This window comes from Pipistrellus hanaki, assembly GCF_964339955.1.
Source record: "Pipistrellus hanaki genome assembly, chromosome: X".
In the NCBI taxonomy this organism is placed as follows: domain Eukaryota; kingdom Metazoa; phylum Chordata; class Mammalia; order Chiroptera; family Vespertilionidae; genus Pipistrellus; species Pipistrellus hanaki.
This window is the reverse complement of record NC_140524.1, coordinates 63585309-63605033: the sequence shown is the minus strand read 5'-3', so window position 1 is coordinate 63605033 and position 19725 is coordinate 63585309. Positions and strand designations below refer to the sequence as shown.

The following is a 19725-nucleotide window of genomic DNA, read 5'->3' as shown; positions in this document are numbered from 1 at the left end:
GTTGGAGAGACAGGGCAAACACCGAAATTGTTGAAGAACTAGTACAAGATAGCATGTGCCAATAGCAAAAAGACAGAGGGAAAAGTGAAGGTTGGGAAGTGAGAGAAAGCTTCCGCTGGAGGAGTAGTACAGGCATATCTTGGAGATTTTGTGGGTTCAGCTTCAGACCATTGCAGTAAAGTGAAGTGTAATATTTTTGCCGGTGGAAGGTCTTGCCTTCAAGTACAATGAAGTGAAGGACAACAAAACAAAGTATGCCTGTACTTGAGCTGACCCTTAAAGGAAGGGTCGGGTTTGGACAATAGAAAAAAGAGTGAAGGGGTGTGTAAATGACCTTAATAAGGCACAGAGGTTGGAGTGAACAAGGTAGGTATGATTAAGTGATACAAACTAATGGACTGGAGCAAAGGGTGTGAGTAAAGTGGGCAATAAACTTGGAGAGGGAAGTAGTAGTGTGGTGATTATAAAGAGTCTTGGATGGCAGACAAAAGGGTTGGTTTGGAACAAAGGAGGAAGCCCTTGTAGATTTATGTATTTGGGGAGTGATGAAGGCGCAGGGAAGGAGAACAGGCTAAAGGAAAAAATACTGGGATTCCACAATTTCTCTAGCTTCAGTCCCCAGTGGTAGAGTGACTAACTCATCCTATCTCAACAGACTTGAGATGAGTTTGTCACCTTACTTGAATTCCATCTTGAGAACAGGTTCCTAAAAAGCCCCCAAGAAGTTCTGCATCATATACTGTTGGTGGAGAACCTATGCCAGTTGGAAAGTCCCAAATAATCAACACTATGTGTGAGATGTTCTCAGATAGTGTTAAAACCACATTGTGAAACAGAAAAGAGGAAAGATCAGCCTGCTAGCCCAGCTGGTGGCACAGGTGCAGACCAAGATGGGGCAACTGTTTCAAAGGCAACACACTTTATCAGTTGATCTGCCTATGAATCAGCCCTTGGAGAAGGAGGCAGCAATTGCAGGGATTTTAACAACTAACACTAAGTCTTTCATTATTTTGGTGGCTGCTACTTGGCCACTCCTCACATAGGTTCTTTTTACTAACTTCCTGCAGCAAAATCAGATCGGCACAGGCACTGCTACATTTATATTACTACCAGGATGCAGATGTTTCTCTGGTTTAGAATTATGCAAAGGAAGGCATGAAAACAAAAACTCAGTGAGGTGGGGAAGTATTGCTCTTAAGAATCCAGGCTATTTTCAGGGTTTTTTAAGACACCCCTCTTAGTTTTTATTAACAGCTCTCTTGGCTCCTCTCCAGTTTATTTAGTTTTTGGCACCTCTTCAGAACATTCTAGCCCAAAACCTGTAAATTCATTCTAAAGTTCCTATACTGGCCTCATTTTGCAAGTGGAGAAATCAAGGCATATAATATGAGCCTTCAGTGTCTGTGGGCTAACCTGGAGTCTTGACCTCTCCCTATCATTTTCTGTCTTCCCTCTGCTGCATAGAATCTTGCCTTGAAAAGAAACAACTATGGCCCAAATGCCTCCCAGATCTTCCCTCAACCGCACAGTGGCATTATCTGGAGGGCAATAGGACCTAGGGAGGTCCAACCCTGAAACCCAGAGAGACACACCTGCCCAAGCGTGGGTTGAGCGAGTGTGGGAGCAAGCTAGTTAGGGAGGGCGGAGTAGAAGCAGGCTTCTACAGCGATAGAAGTCTGCTGCTTCTGGGAAGACAGTAGCTGTGGCTCCCTTTGGGGTCCGGAGTCCTGGCGAGAAGTGCTTCGGAAGATTGATCCAAGCCCCTTTTTGTCGTGCCTCTCCACACTGAGCATCCCGCCCTGGAACTCTCAAGCCGGCTTTGTTTGGCCCCAGTTTTCCTCCCTTTTAGCCAGCCCCAGTCATCAGTGCCTTAGTTCCAGAAGCCACCCGTCCTCTCACTGCTGAACTAGGACCCCTGCAGCATCCGGCAGCGGATGGCACTCAAGTTTGGCGACATCTGCCCGGCACTCGTCGTGCTTCACGCAAGCAAACTTTTTTCGTGGGAAAGAAGCCCCTCCAGCTTTCTCTTAATCCTGTACGCGTGCGCGCTCAGCTTCTCTTCCCGAAGACGGCACTCAGTGACAGGGCTGTGGTCTCGCTCCGGCCCAGCCCCCACCCCCTGCCTTAGGGGCGGAGCTTGTGGGTTCTAAGAAGCCATCCTGAGAGAACCTTCGACTAAGCGTGGGTTCAGAGAGAACTCGGCGAGAAGGCAAGCTAAGAGCCACTTAGGCTATGTCCCCTCTTCTACCCTGGCTCAGTTTTTGGCTGGTTTGAGAGGGCACATTGGACAGGACTCCTTGAGAGGAGCTGCTGAGTGTTAGTACTCAACAGAGTGGCTATCCTCCTGCCTGAGGCGGGGATGTGAGGGTGTGAGGGGGGGTGTGACTGAGAAAGGAGGAGCCCACACGGAAACAGCTGTCCTCATGGCCCTTCAACTGCCTGGAACTGGATTTTGAATCGGGCACAAAAATGCCTGCTTTTGCCTTGTCCAAGTTTCGGAGCTCATATGTTGACAATTGGAATCCTGAGCCAATCGAGAATCAAGTTCAAAGTGGTACTCCTGGGCTCTCCATCCCAGACCTCAAGTCTAATTTGAGACTAGAAGAGAGGGGTCTCCTGCTCTATTAGATCTCCGTTCTGGAATTGGACTTGACAGCTCTTCTCGCCAACACCTGGACTGCAGTGGCTTCAGGGTGCTCTTAGGAGGTTTGGGAAGGGTTCTCTCTGAAGACCAGACCAAAACGCTCAGCACCTTGACAATGGACCGAGTTTATGAAATGCCTGAGGAGCCAAATGTGGATCCAATTTCATCTCTGGAAGAAGATGTCATCCGTGGGGCCAACCCCCGATTTACCTTTCCATTTGGCATCCTTTTCTCCACCTTTCTGTACTGTGGGGAGGCGGCATCTGCCTTGTACATGGTTAGAATCTATCGAAAGAATAGTGAAACCTACTGGATGGCATACACCCTTTCCTTCTTTATGTTTTCATCCATTATGGTCCAGTTGACACTCATTTTTGTCCACAGAGATCTGGCCAAAGACAAGCCGCTGTCATTGTTTATGCATCTAATACTTTTGGGACCTGTTATCAGGTGAGTAACCTTTTAATCTCTTCCCATCTCCCCTCTTCCCCCACACCACCACCACTACCCCAAATTTGTGCAGAGAAAGATGAAGTTAATGTTTACGAGACTGATACTGTGCCTCCAACTGATTCTCTCATTTCCTCCCACTCTTGGCTTCCCTGCCTACTATCGAAAAAATATTATCTGAAGTCTTAAATGCCACCAAGATGAACATGTGACATGTACCTGTGTTCCAAAATTATGTATGGGACCATTGATACACCTAGATTAGACAAAATTTGCTATCTGGATTTGGGTTGGGAAAATTGGTAGGGACCAACTGATGTGGTCACCTTGTGCACATAGGCCATATTTCACTGAAGAGTGTGTTATTTTGAATCTGCCTTTTAGATGCTCTATAAATTGAATGAAAGTTCCTAATCTCTACATCTCATCTCACATTCAGTTTCTTTATCTTGAATTTCTTGGGCTGGATATTTTAAGCCATCTGTGGTCATCTGGTACCCCAACTCACTGTAATTCATTTTTCTCTGCCAGTTCATACAATACCTGTTTATCTCTTTGTATCTTTTTGAAGTAAAGGTACATGGTTAGAAATGGGCAAAGAAAGATGATCCATTTGTCCATCTTGATGCTGTAGCACAATGTAGTAGCATCAAGCATTTCTATTTGATTGCCTTGAAGATACAAGAATGTGCCGTATCCCAGGGAGATAGGCATCTACGTCAGCAGTCTCATCTGGACGCTATTGGATTATCCAGATAGGGAGATGTTGTAAAACTTATGAAGTCAGGAGAAAGGAATGGACCAAGTTTGTCTTGATTGCAAGAGAGGCAGAAACTCACAGTCAGCTGAGGAATATAGGTCAGAGTGCTGATGTTGTAATTTTAATAGGAAGATATCTTATCCTTGTGGAATTAAACACAGTCCCAAACTGATTAAGTACGGAACTTCCACTTTAAAAATTTAAAAATTTAAAAATATATGTTTAAACAGGGAGGGATTGGTTAGGTTCCATCAGAACAAATATGAGATATAAACAGAAACAGTGGCCTGGAATTCAGGAGACCTGTTATTTAGCCCAAACTGTATCACTGACTAGTTGCATGGCCTTGATAAAATCTTTGAAGATGCCTTGGCCCACAGTTTCTTCATCTGTAAAATAAATGAGTTGTATGGGCTAGATCATGGGTCTCAAATGTTTGTTTACAGAGGTCAGGCAGGCATCATAAATTAATAAAATGGACCATGTATGAGTAAAACAGTAGCTTCATGTGTAATGATAAATGAAAAGACTGTTCCATGTTAAATTATGGAGAGTAGTGATGACTGTGGCAATCTGGAGTCCACATGATCTGCCTCCTTTGAAGCAGACTCTAGAGCTCCTGTCCATTGTTTCCTTGTTGAAATTCAGACCCAATATCGCCAAATCCCCCAACTTTTCAGGAGAAGCTCCCAGAATAAACTTTGAGATGAAATACTATGATTTTAAAATTTGGCACATGACTAATAAAATAAAAACATGATATATGCCAAACAAATTACAGCTAGTGAACATATGTGACTTAGCTGGCCTATATCTAACCTTTGGACTAGGTCAGTGGTCTGCAAACCACGGCTCTCAAGCCACATGCGCTTCTTTGACCCCTTGAGTGTGGCTCTTCCACAAAATACCATGTACCATAATTAAGTTAATAACAATGTACCTACCTATATAGCTTAAGTTAAAAAAAAATTGGTTCTCAAAAGAAATTTCAATCATTGTACCGTTGATGATATTTGGCTCTGTTGACTAATGAGTTTGCCGGCCACTGGACTAGGTAATCTAAAAAGGTCCTTTTCAGTTTTAAATCTTTGAAGTTAAGCTGTAAAAGGAAGACCTCATCAACTTAGAAGCAAGAAATTTGGAGATGTCTCTAGAGGAGCATGGAATCCATTCTTCTCTCCCTTTTCAAACGCAAGATGTTGAGTTAATAGATCAAGTACTCTCAAGATGCAAATGTCAGTAAGTTCATACCAGCCCCAGTTCTGACTTCCCCTTTTTGCTTTGTAGTCTCCCAAGCCAGCCTTGATTTGGACACCACTGTATGGAGTGTTGAATACTATATTTTTGTCATTTAGCTTCTACCAGAAATAATTGGAAAGCATTTACAATATCAGTCAGTTAGCCCTACAACATGGAAAAAAATTAAAAGCTCATAAATTATATCCTCAATATGCTTATTTTCAAAACAAATAACTTTTTAGGTAGATAGGAACTTGATTAGTGCTATTAGGCAAATGAAGGTATTTGGAGGACCTAGCTCCTTTTAAAAATATTTTTATTGATTTTAGAAAGAGGGGAAGGGAGGGAGGGAGGGAGAGGGAGGGAGGGAGAGAGAGAGAGAGAGAGAGAGAGAGAGAGAGAGAGAGAGAGAGAGAGAGGTGAGAGAATGTGAGATAGAAACATTGATTGGCTGCCTCCTCCACAACCCCTACTGGCCATCAAGCCTGAAACCGAGGCACGTGCCCTGTCTGGGAATCAAACTTTTGACCTCTCAGTGCATGGGACAGTGCTAATCCAACTGAGCCACACTGGCCAGGGCTGGGTTCCCTTATATAAATGCAAAGATAACTTCTGGAAATGAAAATGTACTCTAATTTACTGAAGCTTATAATGAAGGCAAACACCCTTACTTAAACCAGAAATAGTAAATATCCTTAAGACTAGAAGCATAAAAGAGAATGCTTAATGCAAGTGCCACCCTCAAAATTTTATTCAGCAATAGCATTGATAGACTTGGGTTAAAATCTAAAATATTTTGTTAGAAATGCACTTATGCATTTTGCCTTAATAGGAAGAGAATGTTGCTTTTTTCTTCTCTGTTCTCTCCTTTTTCTCTCCTGGGTTTTAGAGTTTGTCCCTAGAAAGTGGGTGTTTCAAACTACATGCTTCAGGCTGTCATACAAGCACCAATCTCAAAGGGATCCTGTGGAGAATGGCAGCACATGTTCCTCTTGGGAGCCAAAGGCCTAGGGAGCATACTGTATACATCTCTGCTTGTCTGTGGTCTATTTTTTAAAATTAAATTATGCTGCCATTATTATTATACTCTCCTCTCATTATTTCTCACCTTGTTTTCTTTATTTTTTCTCACTCTTTTACTTATTCAGCAAATACCCATTTATCAATTACCCACTATGTGATAAGGGTGGGACGCAAGATAAATATACCCCCCTCCCACCCTCAGCCTATCAGAAAAGATGGCTTAATTTTCACAACTGCTCTTACTTATAATAAATAGTTCACAGTTTCCATTCATTTCAGGGTGAATAAGAGGAAGTGGTAATTCAGGTGTTTAAAAACAAGAATAATGATCTAGTTGCTTGTCTTCAATCCATTACATCAGAACTGCGAACGACTTCTTCTTTATATGGAGGAGATGGAAGGGGTACAGTAGGAAATGTGGTCTTATTTTCAAGGGCAGTAGGCTCTCATTAGTATGTTTTCCTCTTTGTAAAGACATAATGGAATTTAAAAGGCTGCTGTTCCCAAACAGGTCCATAGGCCCCAAAAGCAACCTTTAGAGAAATCTTTTGAGATGCCCTAGGTATATAGTACATTAGGTTCTGAGTTGTCAGTCTTTTAAGTCCCTTTGTTGCTAAATGGTTTTCTCATGTATGTGAGAGGTTTTCTCTTGATCCCAGTCAAAATGTGTTTGGCTGAGACATTCATAGTTGTGAGTTTTGTCTTGAAAAAGCAGAACTCAAAAGCCCCAATTATGGGGCTGAATGCTTTGAATAAGAAAGACTTGACCTCAGGAACTTGAGGTGTTATGACAAACAAGACCTCTTATCTTAATGTTTGAGACACTTTCCTGCCTGTAAGCTTATTCTTAAGGAGGCAAAGAAATTTCTTAATTCCTCAAAGAGGCACTTCTGAAATGGTGTTCTTAGGTTAAAGGGTAACTGACTGAAAAAGAAAAGAAAGGATTTAGATTCAAATAACTTGCAGAAGGCATCACCAACTCTTTAACTCACAAGAAATGTGTAGAATGGGACAGAAAGAATGGCAAAAAGTAGCACTACCTCTCTGAGTTACCCCCCATCCCCCACTAAAACCTCCCTTTTCAGGACAGCTTTAGTTAAGTTCCATGATGCTTTACCTCTGCAGATGTTTGGAGGCCATGATTAAGTACCTCACACTGTGGAAGAAAGAGGGGCAGGAGGAGCCCTATGTCAGCCTCACCCGAAAGAAGATGCTTATAAATGGCGAGGAGGTGCTGATAGAATGGGAGGTGGGCCACTCCATCCGGACCCTGGCTATGCACCGCAATGCCTACAAGCGTATGTCACAGATCCAAGCCTTCCTGGGTTCAGTGCCCCAGCTGACCTATCAGCTCTATGTGACCCTGATCTCTGCAGAGGTCCCCCTGGGTAGAGGTGAGTAGAGTCAGGATTGGGGAGGGCTCCACTTAAATCAAGGGTCTTAGAAATTTAGAGCTGAGCTGTCTAATACACTGGCCAACAGCTTCCTGTGGCTATTATATTTATTACATAAAAAATTACTTTCTCAGACATACTAGCTATATGTCAATTGTTCAATAACTATGTGTGGCTAGTGGTCACTTATTGGACAGCACATATGGTACAGAACATTTCCATCATTGTAGAAAGTTCTGGATAGCACTGGTAGATAGTCAAAGAACATGGGAATCCAGACATCGCAGGCCTGCCACATTTCTTAGACTGATGTAAGCTATTTAGACTAAAAATGCCATAGATAAGCCCTCTCTAGGCTAGTAATAAATGCTCTCAGAAGAAGCTAGTAATCCCAGTAGTCAGTAGGACATTTTCTCTGGCATATAGTGTTTAAATTAAACTGAGGAGTTTTTGTTTGGTTGGTTGGTTTCTTTAGGGATGACCATATTTAAATAAGAGGTACACTAATGTTACTGATCACGAAGTTCCTTTTTTACAATTACATTTTCTACTCAGTCCTGAATCAGTCTGAGTGTGGGGAAGATAGGAATCTGTATTTTTAATGTAGCTAGTTGAGTCTGATCAGCCATATTTGGAAGCCATTGATTTAATTACTTCTCCCAACTCCAGTGGGGAGAAAGAAATGGGGTGTGGAGTGAATACTGCTGAGAGTCACACCTGATCCCATTTCTGACTTCCTCTGTGATCTTTGGAGGAAGTTACCAAAGAGATCCCTGTCTTAATTCCCCATTTGTAAAAGAGATCCTAAGATAAGTAAAAACTTCGGCAGAGGATGAAATGTGAATCAATGTTTTCAAAGTTGAGATAAAGTACGGTTTATGACTTTTAATAGCCTTGGATTAGCTTCATCTGCTTGGACTGGAGCTGCTATAGCTGTTGGTACAATTTTGGATCATTTTCTTATTATTAGGTGCTGACACTACTTGGCAAAGCTCCATGTCTCAACTAAGTGTAAGGAGAAAAAATTCCCTCTTTTGTATTTTTCTCCATTAAGAATTGTTCATGAAGTTCGATTGGTCTTGAAGCTTTTCACATACCTATAATGGACAATAGGGAGGAGAAAGAAATGATAATGCTTAAAGAAATGATAATGATAAAATTCCTGAGAATTTTGAAGGTTATCAAATCATCTAATCAAAATATGTATATGTTACAGAAGTAATACACACACAAATCAATTGACCTACAAGTAATTGTATTGTATATGCAAAGAAAAATTTATGAAAATATGCAAGAAACAATTTACCTCTGGGGAGTGGAAATGAGTCAGCCAACTTTTACTTTTTACATTATACCTTTTTATATAATTTGAAATTGTTATCATGATCTTGTTTTTATTTTTTATTTTGGGTTCTTATTTAAAAACTAGAGGCCTGGTGCACAAAATTCGTGCATGGGGGTGGTGGTTTTTTGAGGGGAGGGCATTGTCCCTCAGCCCAACCTGCACCCTCTCCAATCTAGGACTCTCTCTCACAATCCAGGACTACTGGCTCCCAACTGCTCACCTACCTGCCTTCCTGATTGCCTCTAACCGTTTGTGCCTGCCAGCCTGATCATCCCCTAACTACTCTGCTGCCAGCCTGATTGATGTCTAACTGCTTCCCTGCCAACCTGTTTGCCCCCAACTTCCCTCCTCTGCTGGCCTGGTCACCCCTAACTGCCCTCCCCTGGAGGGTTGATCGCCTTCAACTGCCCTTCCTTGCAGCTCTGGTCTCTCTCAACTGCCCTCCCTTGCACACCTGGTCCCTCCCAACTGCCCTCCCCTGCTGCCCATCTTATGGTGGCCATCTTGTGTTCACATAGGGGCAGGATCTTTGACCACTTGGGGGCAGCCATATTGTTTATTGGAGTGATGGTCAATTTGCATATTACTCTTTTATTAGATAGGATAGAGGCCTGGTTCACAAGTGGGGGCCAGCTGGTTTGCCCTGAAGGGTGTCCTGGATCAGGGTGGAGTTCCCTTGGGGCATGGGGCAGCCTGAGTGAGGAGCCTGTGGTGGTTTGCAGGCTGGCCACGCCCCCCAGTGACCCAAGTGGAGGCCCTGGTATCTGGGATATATTTACTTTCTATAATTGACATTTTGTGGCCTGGAGCAGAGCCAAGCCTCCTGCTTACTCCACAGTGGCAGCTGTTTCTGTTTGGATTTGTTTACTTTCTATAATTGAAACTTTGTAGCTTGGAGTGGAGGCTTAGGCCAGCTAGGGCAGGCAGAAAGCTTGACTTCTTTCGTTGCCAGAGAAACCCAAGCCTCTGTGGCCACAGCTATCATGGTTGGGGTTAATTTGCATACACACTCTGATTATCTTGTGGGCATGGTTTGTGGAGTGGAGTGATGGGTAATTTGCATATTACTCTTTTATTAGGTAGGATTTTTAAAGGTAATATTATTTTTATCCTTAGTTTTTAATTATAAAAATATGATAAGGTAAAGACTCAAAACCATACAGAGTATATATAAAAGAGATGTAATCTCACTTCCAAAAGGTAATCTGTTAATCATTCAGTATATATCCTTCCAGACTTAATTTTACTATCTATAAAAATAAAAGCATAATATGCTAATTAGGCTGGATGTCTTTCTGGAGGACCTCCCAGATAAAGCAGAGGCTGTGAGGGAATCCTGGGTCCCAGATGCCAGAGGGAAGTCAGTGCTGGCAGCTGGGGAAAGGAAGGCCTACTCTTATACAAATTTCATGCATCAGGCCTCTAGTGTAAATATAAATATACATACAACATATACATGTATGTATGTTTTTGCCAAAAAAGAACTGTATTAAATATTCTGTTAAGCAGCATCTTTTTAAAAATTGAGCCAGTATGTTTTTCTTTTCAATTATTTATACATACACATATAATAATAAAAATGATAAATATATAATATATATTTTCCTTATATGAATTGGACCATTCTTTCTTATTTCCCCAGTCTTCTTTTGTTAGGATTGAAGTTTGTTTCTAATTTTTTATGCAAAATATTTTTCTAATTATAAACTATGTTCCAATGAACATCTATGTACTGGAATGAGACTTTGTTTGATAAATCCTGAGCAGTAGAATTTCTGGGTAAAAAGATATTTGTGTTTAGAATTTTATCAGTATTGCCAAATACCACCCCCTAAAAAAGATTGGATGCATTTATATTCCCACCAATAATATATGAATGTGCCTGTTTCTTTATATCTTAAGCTAAATATTATTTACTTGTATAATTATAAAATGACTTAATTTAAGGCATAATTTGCATTATTTATTATGAATGAAGCTCTACATCTTTTCATGTTTGGTCATTATGTTCTTTAAATTGCTTGTTTACATATTTTAGTCACTCTTTCTAGTGGTTTGTCTTTTTATTAATTTACTAGAGGCCTAGTGCACAAAATTTGTGCACGGGTAGGGTCCCTAGACCTGGCTGGCACTCAAGGCCGATCGGGGTCTTCTGGCTGCTGGCCAGAGCCTTCCTTCCAGCCACCAGCTGGGGCCATCCTTCGTTCTGTGCAGCCCCCTGGTGGTCAGCACACATCATAGCAAGTGATCGAACTCCTGGTCAAACTCCAAGGGAACACTTTACATATTAGCCTTTAATATATATAGATAAGAGCTATTTATATTATTTATATATTCTGGCTATTAATCTTTTATCTGCTGTGGATAAGTATATGTGTATGCATGTGTATGTCTTTTGTGTATATACACATATTTTAAATGTGCACTATACAGGTCATACATGTAACATGCAGCACATATGCGCAACACAAGTGTAAGATCAACACTATACTTGTATCTTTTGGAATTCCGAAGGGTTAAATGTTTATGTATTTAAATTTTTTTATTGCTTTTAGATATTGTGGCTTTTTTACAAAGGCCTTTCACAACTCATATTTGATAGAGCAATTTATCCTGATCTTCCAAATAGATGATTTTCCATCATCAATTTGTCAACTCCCCCACCAAAAAACAAAACAAAGCAAACAATAACAATGGTAAATGAAATAACAGTTCATTGACTCTGTTATTGTGATTACATTAAATTATTTAGGCTATTTTGGAAGGAATTTATATTTTTATAGGATCAATCAATTTCATATTAGAAGATATATTTCTTCATTTAATTAAGTATTTTTAAATCACTGTTTGAGGTACAACTAATAAATTAAAACCTGTATCTATTTAATGTGTACAACTTGATAAGTTTGGAGACAAGTATACCTCCATGAAATCTCACTACAATCTATAGGTCATTCAAATTTTATAAGGCTTATTTCTATGTGTTTTATCAGTTTTAAAATTGCTTGATTTCCAAAGTGTCCTGGTAGTGCCAAAGTAAATGCACCTACTACACTTTTGGAAATAGGGGATGATGATGATAATGATAGTAGTAGCTATCAGATAGCATTTACTATGTTCCAGGCATTTGTCTAAGCCCCTTACATGTAATTATTTCATTTAATCCTCACAACAATCCTATGAGATAATTATTGTTATTATACCCATCATATAAATGAGGAAATAGAAGCACTGAGAGGTTAAGCAAATTCCCCAAGGTTCCATAAGTAAAAAGTAGCAAAGACTGGATTGGAATTCAGGATGTCTGCCTTTAGATCCTGTGTTTCTTTTTTAAAAAATATATATTTTATTGATTTTTTACAGAGAGGAAGGGAGAGGGATAGAGAGTCAGAAACATCTATGAGAGAGAGATATTGATCAGCTGCCTCCCGCATGCCCCCCACTGGTGATGCGCCTGCAACCAAGGTACGTGCCCTTGACCGGAATCGAACCCTGGACCTATCAGTCTGCAGACACTCTATCCACTGAGCCAAACCGGCTTTGGCTAGATCCTGTGTTTCTTACATATTACTATTTTTTCAAAGGTTATAAAGGAAGCTTTTAAAAAAAACTTTCTGACAATACAATCTCTTTTAAAGTTTTGTAAACAACTTTTTGGTTTAGTTTTCCTCTTCTTTTTGCTACCCCGTTTCTAATCCCCTTTTCTCTTGGAGGCATTTGGATTTGCATAGGTGATCAAATTCTTTCACAGTATTATGATCTCTTTCTGCATGAGTCTATTTGTAAGAAGGAAGATTGAAGCTATTTTTACATTTATTTGGAAGCATCAGCCTTTCATTCTTTTATTACACTACTATGAGTAAGTGAATTCTAATGAAAGGGAAAGCATCACCACACTTGGATAGGTATATGCACACTCTGACGTTCCCAACTCTTGAGCATTCAGTCTCAAGGATGGGAGTGAGAGTGGTTTAGAAAGCTGACTATATCACATAATTATGTTGCACACCTTAAACTAATACAATGCTATGTATCAATTATATCTTAATAAAAGTTGAAAAAATAAAAATAATAAAGCTAAGAATAGAGCCCTTTAAGAAAGTCTCTCATTCCAGTCTTTGAGATTCCAACACTCTACTTAGAGCTGAAAAAGATGTAGAAAACAAATCCTTTAGGATGTCCATGGGGATGTTGTCACTTTTCTTGCAGATTATCTCACTGCTCTAGTTCCTTGGATGCAGTGTTTTCATGGGAACATAAAGTTCAAGTAGTTTTGGTTTTTGGATAAGTACCCCTCAGACCCTCTCATTCTCCTTGTGAGAACTAGATATTTCTTAGTTATCAGTATTATTTGCTATAAAGGAATAAAAGAAAGGTGGCCGTGGTGTTGTCTATAGTTAAGATTTAGTATAGCAGGTTAGGAAGTATTCCAATCCTTCAGGCTCCTCTACTCTAACATTCAGTGGTATGGATGTTATAGGCTAGGAAATGGAATTTTTTATATTTTAAACCACTCTGCTAGAAGTTTGGCAATTCCTAAAGTATACCAAAACATTGGGATGGCAAACTGCCATTGATAGTGATTGATACAAGTAACTCAGTATCTCAGTTAATTGGGAGAACTGAGGTACATAGTTACTCAGTGACTTTCACAAGCTTTCACACAGCTGAACCAAGGACTTTTAAACGTAAGTATTTTAAGCTGCCTCTCTAAACTCAGAATTCTTCATTAGTTCCACAAACATTTATTGAGCACATACTATATTTCAGGCAGTGTGTTAAGCTCTGGGGATATAGCAGTAAATAAAATAGACATGGTCACTTCTGCCCTCATGGAATTTCCAGTATACATTTTGACACATTCTTGAAGTACTCACAAACAAGATTAATTCCTTGAAGCAGAAACACACCAAGGAAGGAATTTCTATAACCAAAGGCATTCTCTGTGAATCTCCTAAGACTGGATTATTTTTTAGATAAGAGCTCTTTCTGCCTCTTTCATTGTTTGCTCAGAAGCCTGTTTCATCAGGTAGATGCTGTCCTTTATCTTTATATGTGCTCCTCTTATGTTAGTGACCTCTCGTTGCTAGTTTTGAGATCCATTCTTTTTTAAAAGTTCATTTTGTATGTCTATCAAAATATTACAGTATATGTTCATCGTGGGAAATTTAGAAAATAGAGAACCAGAAAAAGATTATAAAAACTGATGTAATCCTTATTATGAAAATACATATATTAGTTTATTTTTTTTCCATTTTCTTTCTGGGTTTGCTATTTGTTTACATAGCTATGCTCATACATGAGTTTGCTCTTAACTGGGGCCTTCAAGTCTCCCTATAATCTTTCTGGACCTCTGGTTAGAATATAAGCTTCATCAACATTGACTTAATGCCTATTTTTGTTTCTTTTTTTTCTCCTTACAGTTGTGCTAATGGTCTTTTCCCTGATATCTGTCACCTATGGGGCTACCCTCTGCAATATGTTGGCTATCCAGATCAAGTACGATGAATACAAGATTCGCCTCGGGCCACTAGAAGTTCTCTGCATCACCATCTGGAGGACATTGGAAATTACTTCCCGCCTCCTGATTTTGGTGCTCTTCTCAGCCACTTTGAAATTGAAGGCTGTACCATTCTTATTGCTCAACTTCCTGATTATCTTCTTTGAGCCTTGGGTTAAATTCTGGAGGAGTGGTGCCCAGATGCCCAATAACATTGAAAAAAATTTCAGCCAGGTTGGCACTCTTGTGGTGCTGATTTCCATTACCGTACTCTATGCTGGCATCAACTTCTCTTGCTGGTCAGCATTGCAGTTGAAGTTGGCAGACAGGGACCTTGTTGAAAAAGGTCAGAACTGGGGACATATGGGCCTGCACTATAGTGTGAGATTGGTAGAGAATGTGATCATGGTCCTGGTTTTTAAGTTATTTGGAGTGAAAGTGCTATTGAATTACTGCCATTCCTTGATTGCCTTGCAGCTCATTATTGCTTACCTGATTTCCATTGGTTTTATGCTCCTTTTCTTTCAGTACTTGCATCCATTACGCTCACTGTTCACCCACAACATAGTGGATTACCTCCACTGTGTCTGTTGCCACCGGCACCCTCGGAGCAGGGTTGAGAACTTGGAGCCATCATTTGATGCTGAAGCAAGGCAAAGTGTTGTCTAATTCTATCTCCTGGGTATTTGGGGACTGGTTTAGGGTGGCCAAGGACAACTGTGAAATTTAAGGAGAGAATGAGGCTCATAGCTGAATACCCACCAGAATATTTTCTTGATTATATGGTAATATAGGTTTTTTTTTTCCTTAAGATTGACAGCTATGTTTGGACACCAAGAGAGCCACCATCTATTCATAAGGGTCAGAGATAGCATTTACACTCCTTCCACTCAGTTCAGCTGTCTCGTCTCCCTATGGAATAACTTACTTCCATGCACCTTAGGCTCTCTGTGACCTTCTAGATCTGCTCATTTGCTTGAGGTGCATTACTGAGCTTTCCCGAGGCTAAGCTGAAAGCCCAGAATCCTACTAGAATATATGACTGATCAGAGGATGTGACTGTTTACTATGTCTACCCTTCAGGAAACATTCTGACTAATGTGGAACATGTAAGTGTGGCTGGGGTCTTTAATCCCAACGAGAAACTGATTAAGAAGAAAAAATTCTACTATTAAAAGAGCTGCCCCCCAAATGAGTTAGTTTTCCATTAGGATTTTACTAATGATCCTTCATCAAGGACCTCTCTTTTCAGCAGCCTATTGTAGGCACACTCTGAGGAGGGAGTGGAGAGAAGGAATCCTTCAGGGAATATGCCAGAATGACTTTTTCTCAGGGACCTGCATGGGCCTGCAGCTTGTACATAAAGTGGAGTGGTTGAGTAAAATCTCTCACTTTGTACTCATTATCAGGGTTTCCCTCCAACTCGTCTTTTCGGTGCTTCTGTCATTTTACTACTTGATATGAACCTCAGAGAAGGTGAACTGTAATTAAAAACGTTTTCAATGTGTGTAAGAAATGAAGATTTCATTGTGTCTTCTACTGTCTCGAGTATTTTGTTGATTTGTTGTTTTTTTAAGGAAGAGAGAATAGCTTGGATATCACCTTCATGTTGTTTAGGGATGAGATGGTGGCTGACACTCTAAGGTAGAGTGAAGGCAGAGGAGGGAAATAAGATCACAGTAAATCATGTGACGTGGGATTTTATTTTCTAATTTGGAGCATATGTTTATCATTCCCATACCCCTAATGGGTGAATGCAGATCTCCCTTTCTCATGTATCTCAATGTTTACGCCTCAAACAATTTGGATATTTTGATGAGGATGTCACCTGGATGCCTCTAAGATAATGAATGAATTGAGATTACTATATCTATTACCTATTGGAATCAAGAATCCCAGCAGTTATCTAAATAATGCTTGCCCCTCACAGACCAGGAAGGTGAGAACTCACTAGTATCATGTACTAGTACCACAATTGCTGTGAGGTGCCATGAAAATTCCAACCTAAGACTTCTCATTCCCATCCAATTTTACTCTTGGAATTGTGCTAATAATTTATCTTTAACCATTTCCCTTCCTCTTATTCAGTCAGGACATGTTGTCGAAGCTCCTTCTTCTAAGTAAGTGGCAGAGCTATTAGCCAGAATTGTCCTATTTTATGGAATATCTAATGTGGTTTTCACATCTTCAACCACTGTTGGTGGCTAAAAGGATTGGAAAATACTTAATTTTGGGGGGGGAGCTGAAGTGACTTGCTTTGGAGCAGTGGATATTTTCTTTTTCAACCCAACTCTCTCAGTCCATCTTTCACGATGAAGAAGTGACTTAGATGATCATAAAAAGCTTGCACTTTTGTCTTATATGTGATTCAAAGTGAATTTGAAAGAAATAATCTATCAGCCCTCCAGAAGAACATACTTCCTTTTTGGAATTCTAACAAGAATTTCTACCCAGTGGTTAATATGTCCTATATTAAAAGCAGAAGCACTGTGGAACTATAATTAGGTCCATAAAAGCTATGGGAATCAACTACTTAAAGGGTGTGTGCTATGGGAACATAGAGAGAGAATGAGATGAGCAAGCCAATTAGAGCTAGAGAGGTGATACACAGAGTGGAAAAGCATGTCTTGGTACTGAACCAGGAATATTTTCCCAAGGTATCCTCCCTAGCCTCAGTGACTTAATATCCCGGGAATGTAGGAAGTTTAGGGTGTAGGGTGTGGAGCAACTTCTGACCTGAAAAACCTGCTGCCTTTACCCAAGGAGAAGAGATTCTAGTGATACATTATGTAAATGAATATTCAGTATCTCCTATAGGTGGTAGCCTTTCTGTTCTACAGCAGTCTTCTAGATACAGAGAAGATGGAATTGTGGAATATGATGGTGGGGCAGGGGAAATGCCCCCTTTCAAACACTTCTTTAATAGACTATTCTCTTTTTACCTCTGAAATCGTAAAGCAACACAGGGTACTAGTGTAGGGGCAAGTCTGACTGAGTGGGAGAGGAGGCAGAGATTGGGCCAGAAAATTGGTCTTGGAAGAGGAAGGCAGAACCATGAAGTGGGGAAAAGGAGATAGGCTTTTATAACAGCAGCTTTTCTCATACTGGAAATTTGGTGGGCAAATGAATATAGTAAAGATTTTCAACCAGTGTGCTGCAATAATATTTAAAACATGCAAGCCTGATTAGTCAGGGGCACTGACCTCTTTTCTCTTAGATTATCAAATTAAAAAATGACAACAGCCAACACAATAACTATCCATTGTGAATGAATCAAAATTATATCTATTTTTTATTAGATCATTGTGCCACAGAATTTTAGTAATTTTAGTTTATATGTGCCATGAGATAAAAAAAAATGTTGAAAATCACTGATAAATACTAATTGTTGTCAATTTTATTTGCTCCATAAATGTTTTGAATATTATGGGCATAGAATTATGAGGCACTGTAGGAGAATTAAATAATAGCTAATATTAATGAGCACTTACTACATGTCTAGCATTGTGCTATACATTATTTATTTCATTCAATCCTCAGAAAACCCTTATGTGGTAAGTACTGATATTATCCCACATTTTGCAGATGAAGATTCAAAGGCACAGAACAGTGAAGTGAACTGCCCAAGGTCACAGCTAGTATCAGAGCCAGGATTCAGTCTTAGACACTAAGGCTCCAGAGCTTACATTCTTAATTATGATACAGGCCTCTAAATCCTCCTAGGTCCTTTATGAGATTATTTTAATAGGTTAGTAATTTCAGGAATATTTTCTAGGCTATGGCTGAAAGTGTTCATATCAAACATTCTTTCTCACAAACACTCCTTATCAAGAGGCACTACTCAATTCACTCTAGGGAGAGGAGTCAAAACTTAAAAGGCCTGGGATGAAAACCCAGTGTGTGTTCACATGTACCTGTAGGTTGGTACAGAATGGGGATGGCTCGGAGGAGTATGGTAAAGGGACCTATTTCCTTTCTAGTTTCAGGATTTTACCTCCTGTATGTTCTTAAACACACATTTTTCAGACTCTGGTTGTGGGAATAAAAATGGAGGGAGCAATTTTCACTCAGGTTTGTATGAATTCTTCCTCCAGAAACAACCTATCAGATCAGGGCAGTGCTGAAGCCCATTCTTTTAAAATTTATTTTATTTTTTAAAATTTTTTATTTTGAAAATATGTCTTTCCCTAGCTGATTTGGCTCAGTGGATAGAGCATCAGCCTGCAGACTGTGGGGTCCCAGGTTTAATTCCAATCAGGGGCACATGCTGGGGTTACAGGCTTGATCCCCAGTGGGAAGTATGCAGGAGGCAACCAATCAATGATTCTCTCACATCATTGATGTTTCTATCTCTCCCTCTTCCTTCTTCTCTGAAATCAATAAAAATATTTTAAAAATATGTCTTTATTGATTTTAGATGGAAGAAGGGGAGGGGTAAAGAGAAAGAAACATTGATGAGAAAGAAACATTGATCGGCTGCCTCCTGCATGCCCCCTCATCAGGGATCAAGCCCACAACCCGGGCATGTGCCCTGACACGGAATGGAATCAGTGGCCTATTGATTCATGGGTCAATGCTCAACCACTGAACAACACCAGCCAGGCTGAAAACCATTCTTTTATACTTCCTCTTGCCAACACTGTCCTTACTCTCACTGAGAAGCTGACTTCTAGACCTTAGAGCAGACCACAGAGATTGAGTGGTAGAGAATAGTACCCCTTCCCTGAGCTATTACAGTCCTGAGAGCCTAGGTCAAACTTCAGTGCTCTTTACGCTAGCTCCCTCAAGCCTGCATCTCACAATGTCATGATCATTAGCATTACAGAGTTAATTGCTATTTCACAATGTGAACGTGGAGTGGGGAACTAGAGTGTGAGGTACTCACCAGGACATTCCATCTGAACCCATGGGGCTCTGTCTCTGAGAAAGCCTTTATTACAAAATCAGTGGACCCTCCAAAATATGACCTGCCTCAAAGTGGGAGTCCTCCTTCTCTGAAGTCTTTGCTATTGGGCTTTATTACTGCCTTCAGGGGAAACATATGCCCATTATCTTATTGTTTTCCTCCTGAAGGACTGGCACCATCAGTCACACACTTTGGACCTTAGAGCCTCTGGGGTTCCTAGTGAAAGTTACTTCATGAAGCCCTGGCAACAAAGCAGAGAGCATGTGAAACTGGCAAGTAGCCTGGCCAACCTGAGTGAGAGATGAAAACTAAGGGTGAAAACACATTTCTGTGTATGAAAGTAATGGTTGAATAGCATAATATTAAAGGGCACATTTACATATATTAGTTCTGTTATTGTTATATCATTGTTAGGATAAGTCTCCTGAGTTGTACAAGTGGATTTGCATTGTTCTAACCTTCAA

The 19725-nt window shown here is 40.2% G+C and overlaps 1 protein-coding gene across 1 annotated transcript; it reads left to right on the top strand.

The window, feature by feature from the left end:
* The first annotated feature begins 1634 nt into the window (after positions 1-1634).
* Positions 1635-15894, top strand: XKRX (XK related X-linked). Its single transcript, XM_084869679.1, has 3 exons — positions 1635-3094; positions 7242-7510; positions 14279-15894. Exons 1-3 carry the CDS (start codon positions 2760-2762, stop codon positions 15022-15024), a joined length of 1350 nt encoding a protein of 449 aa, XP_084725805.1. The 5' UTR covers positions 1635-2759; the 3' UTR covers positions 15025-15894.
* Positions 15895-19725: the final 3831 nt, after the last annotated feature.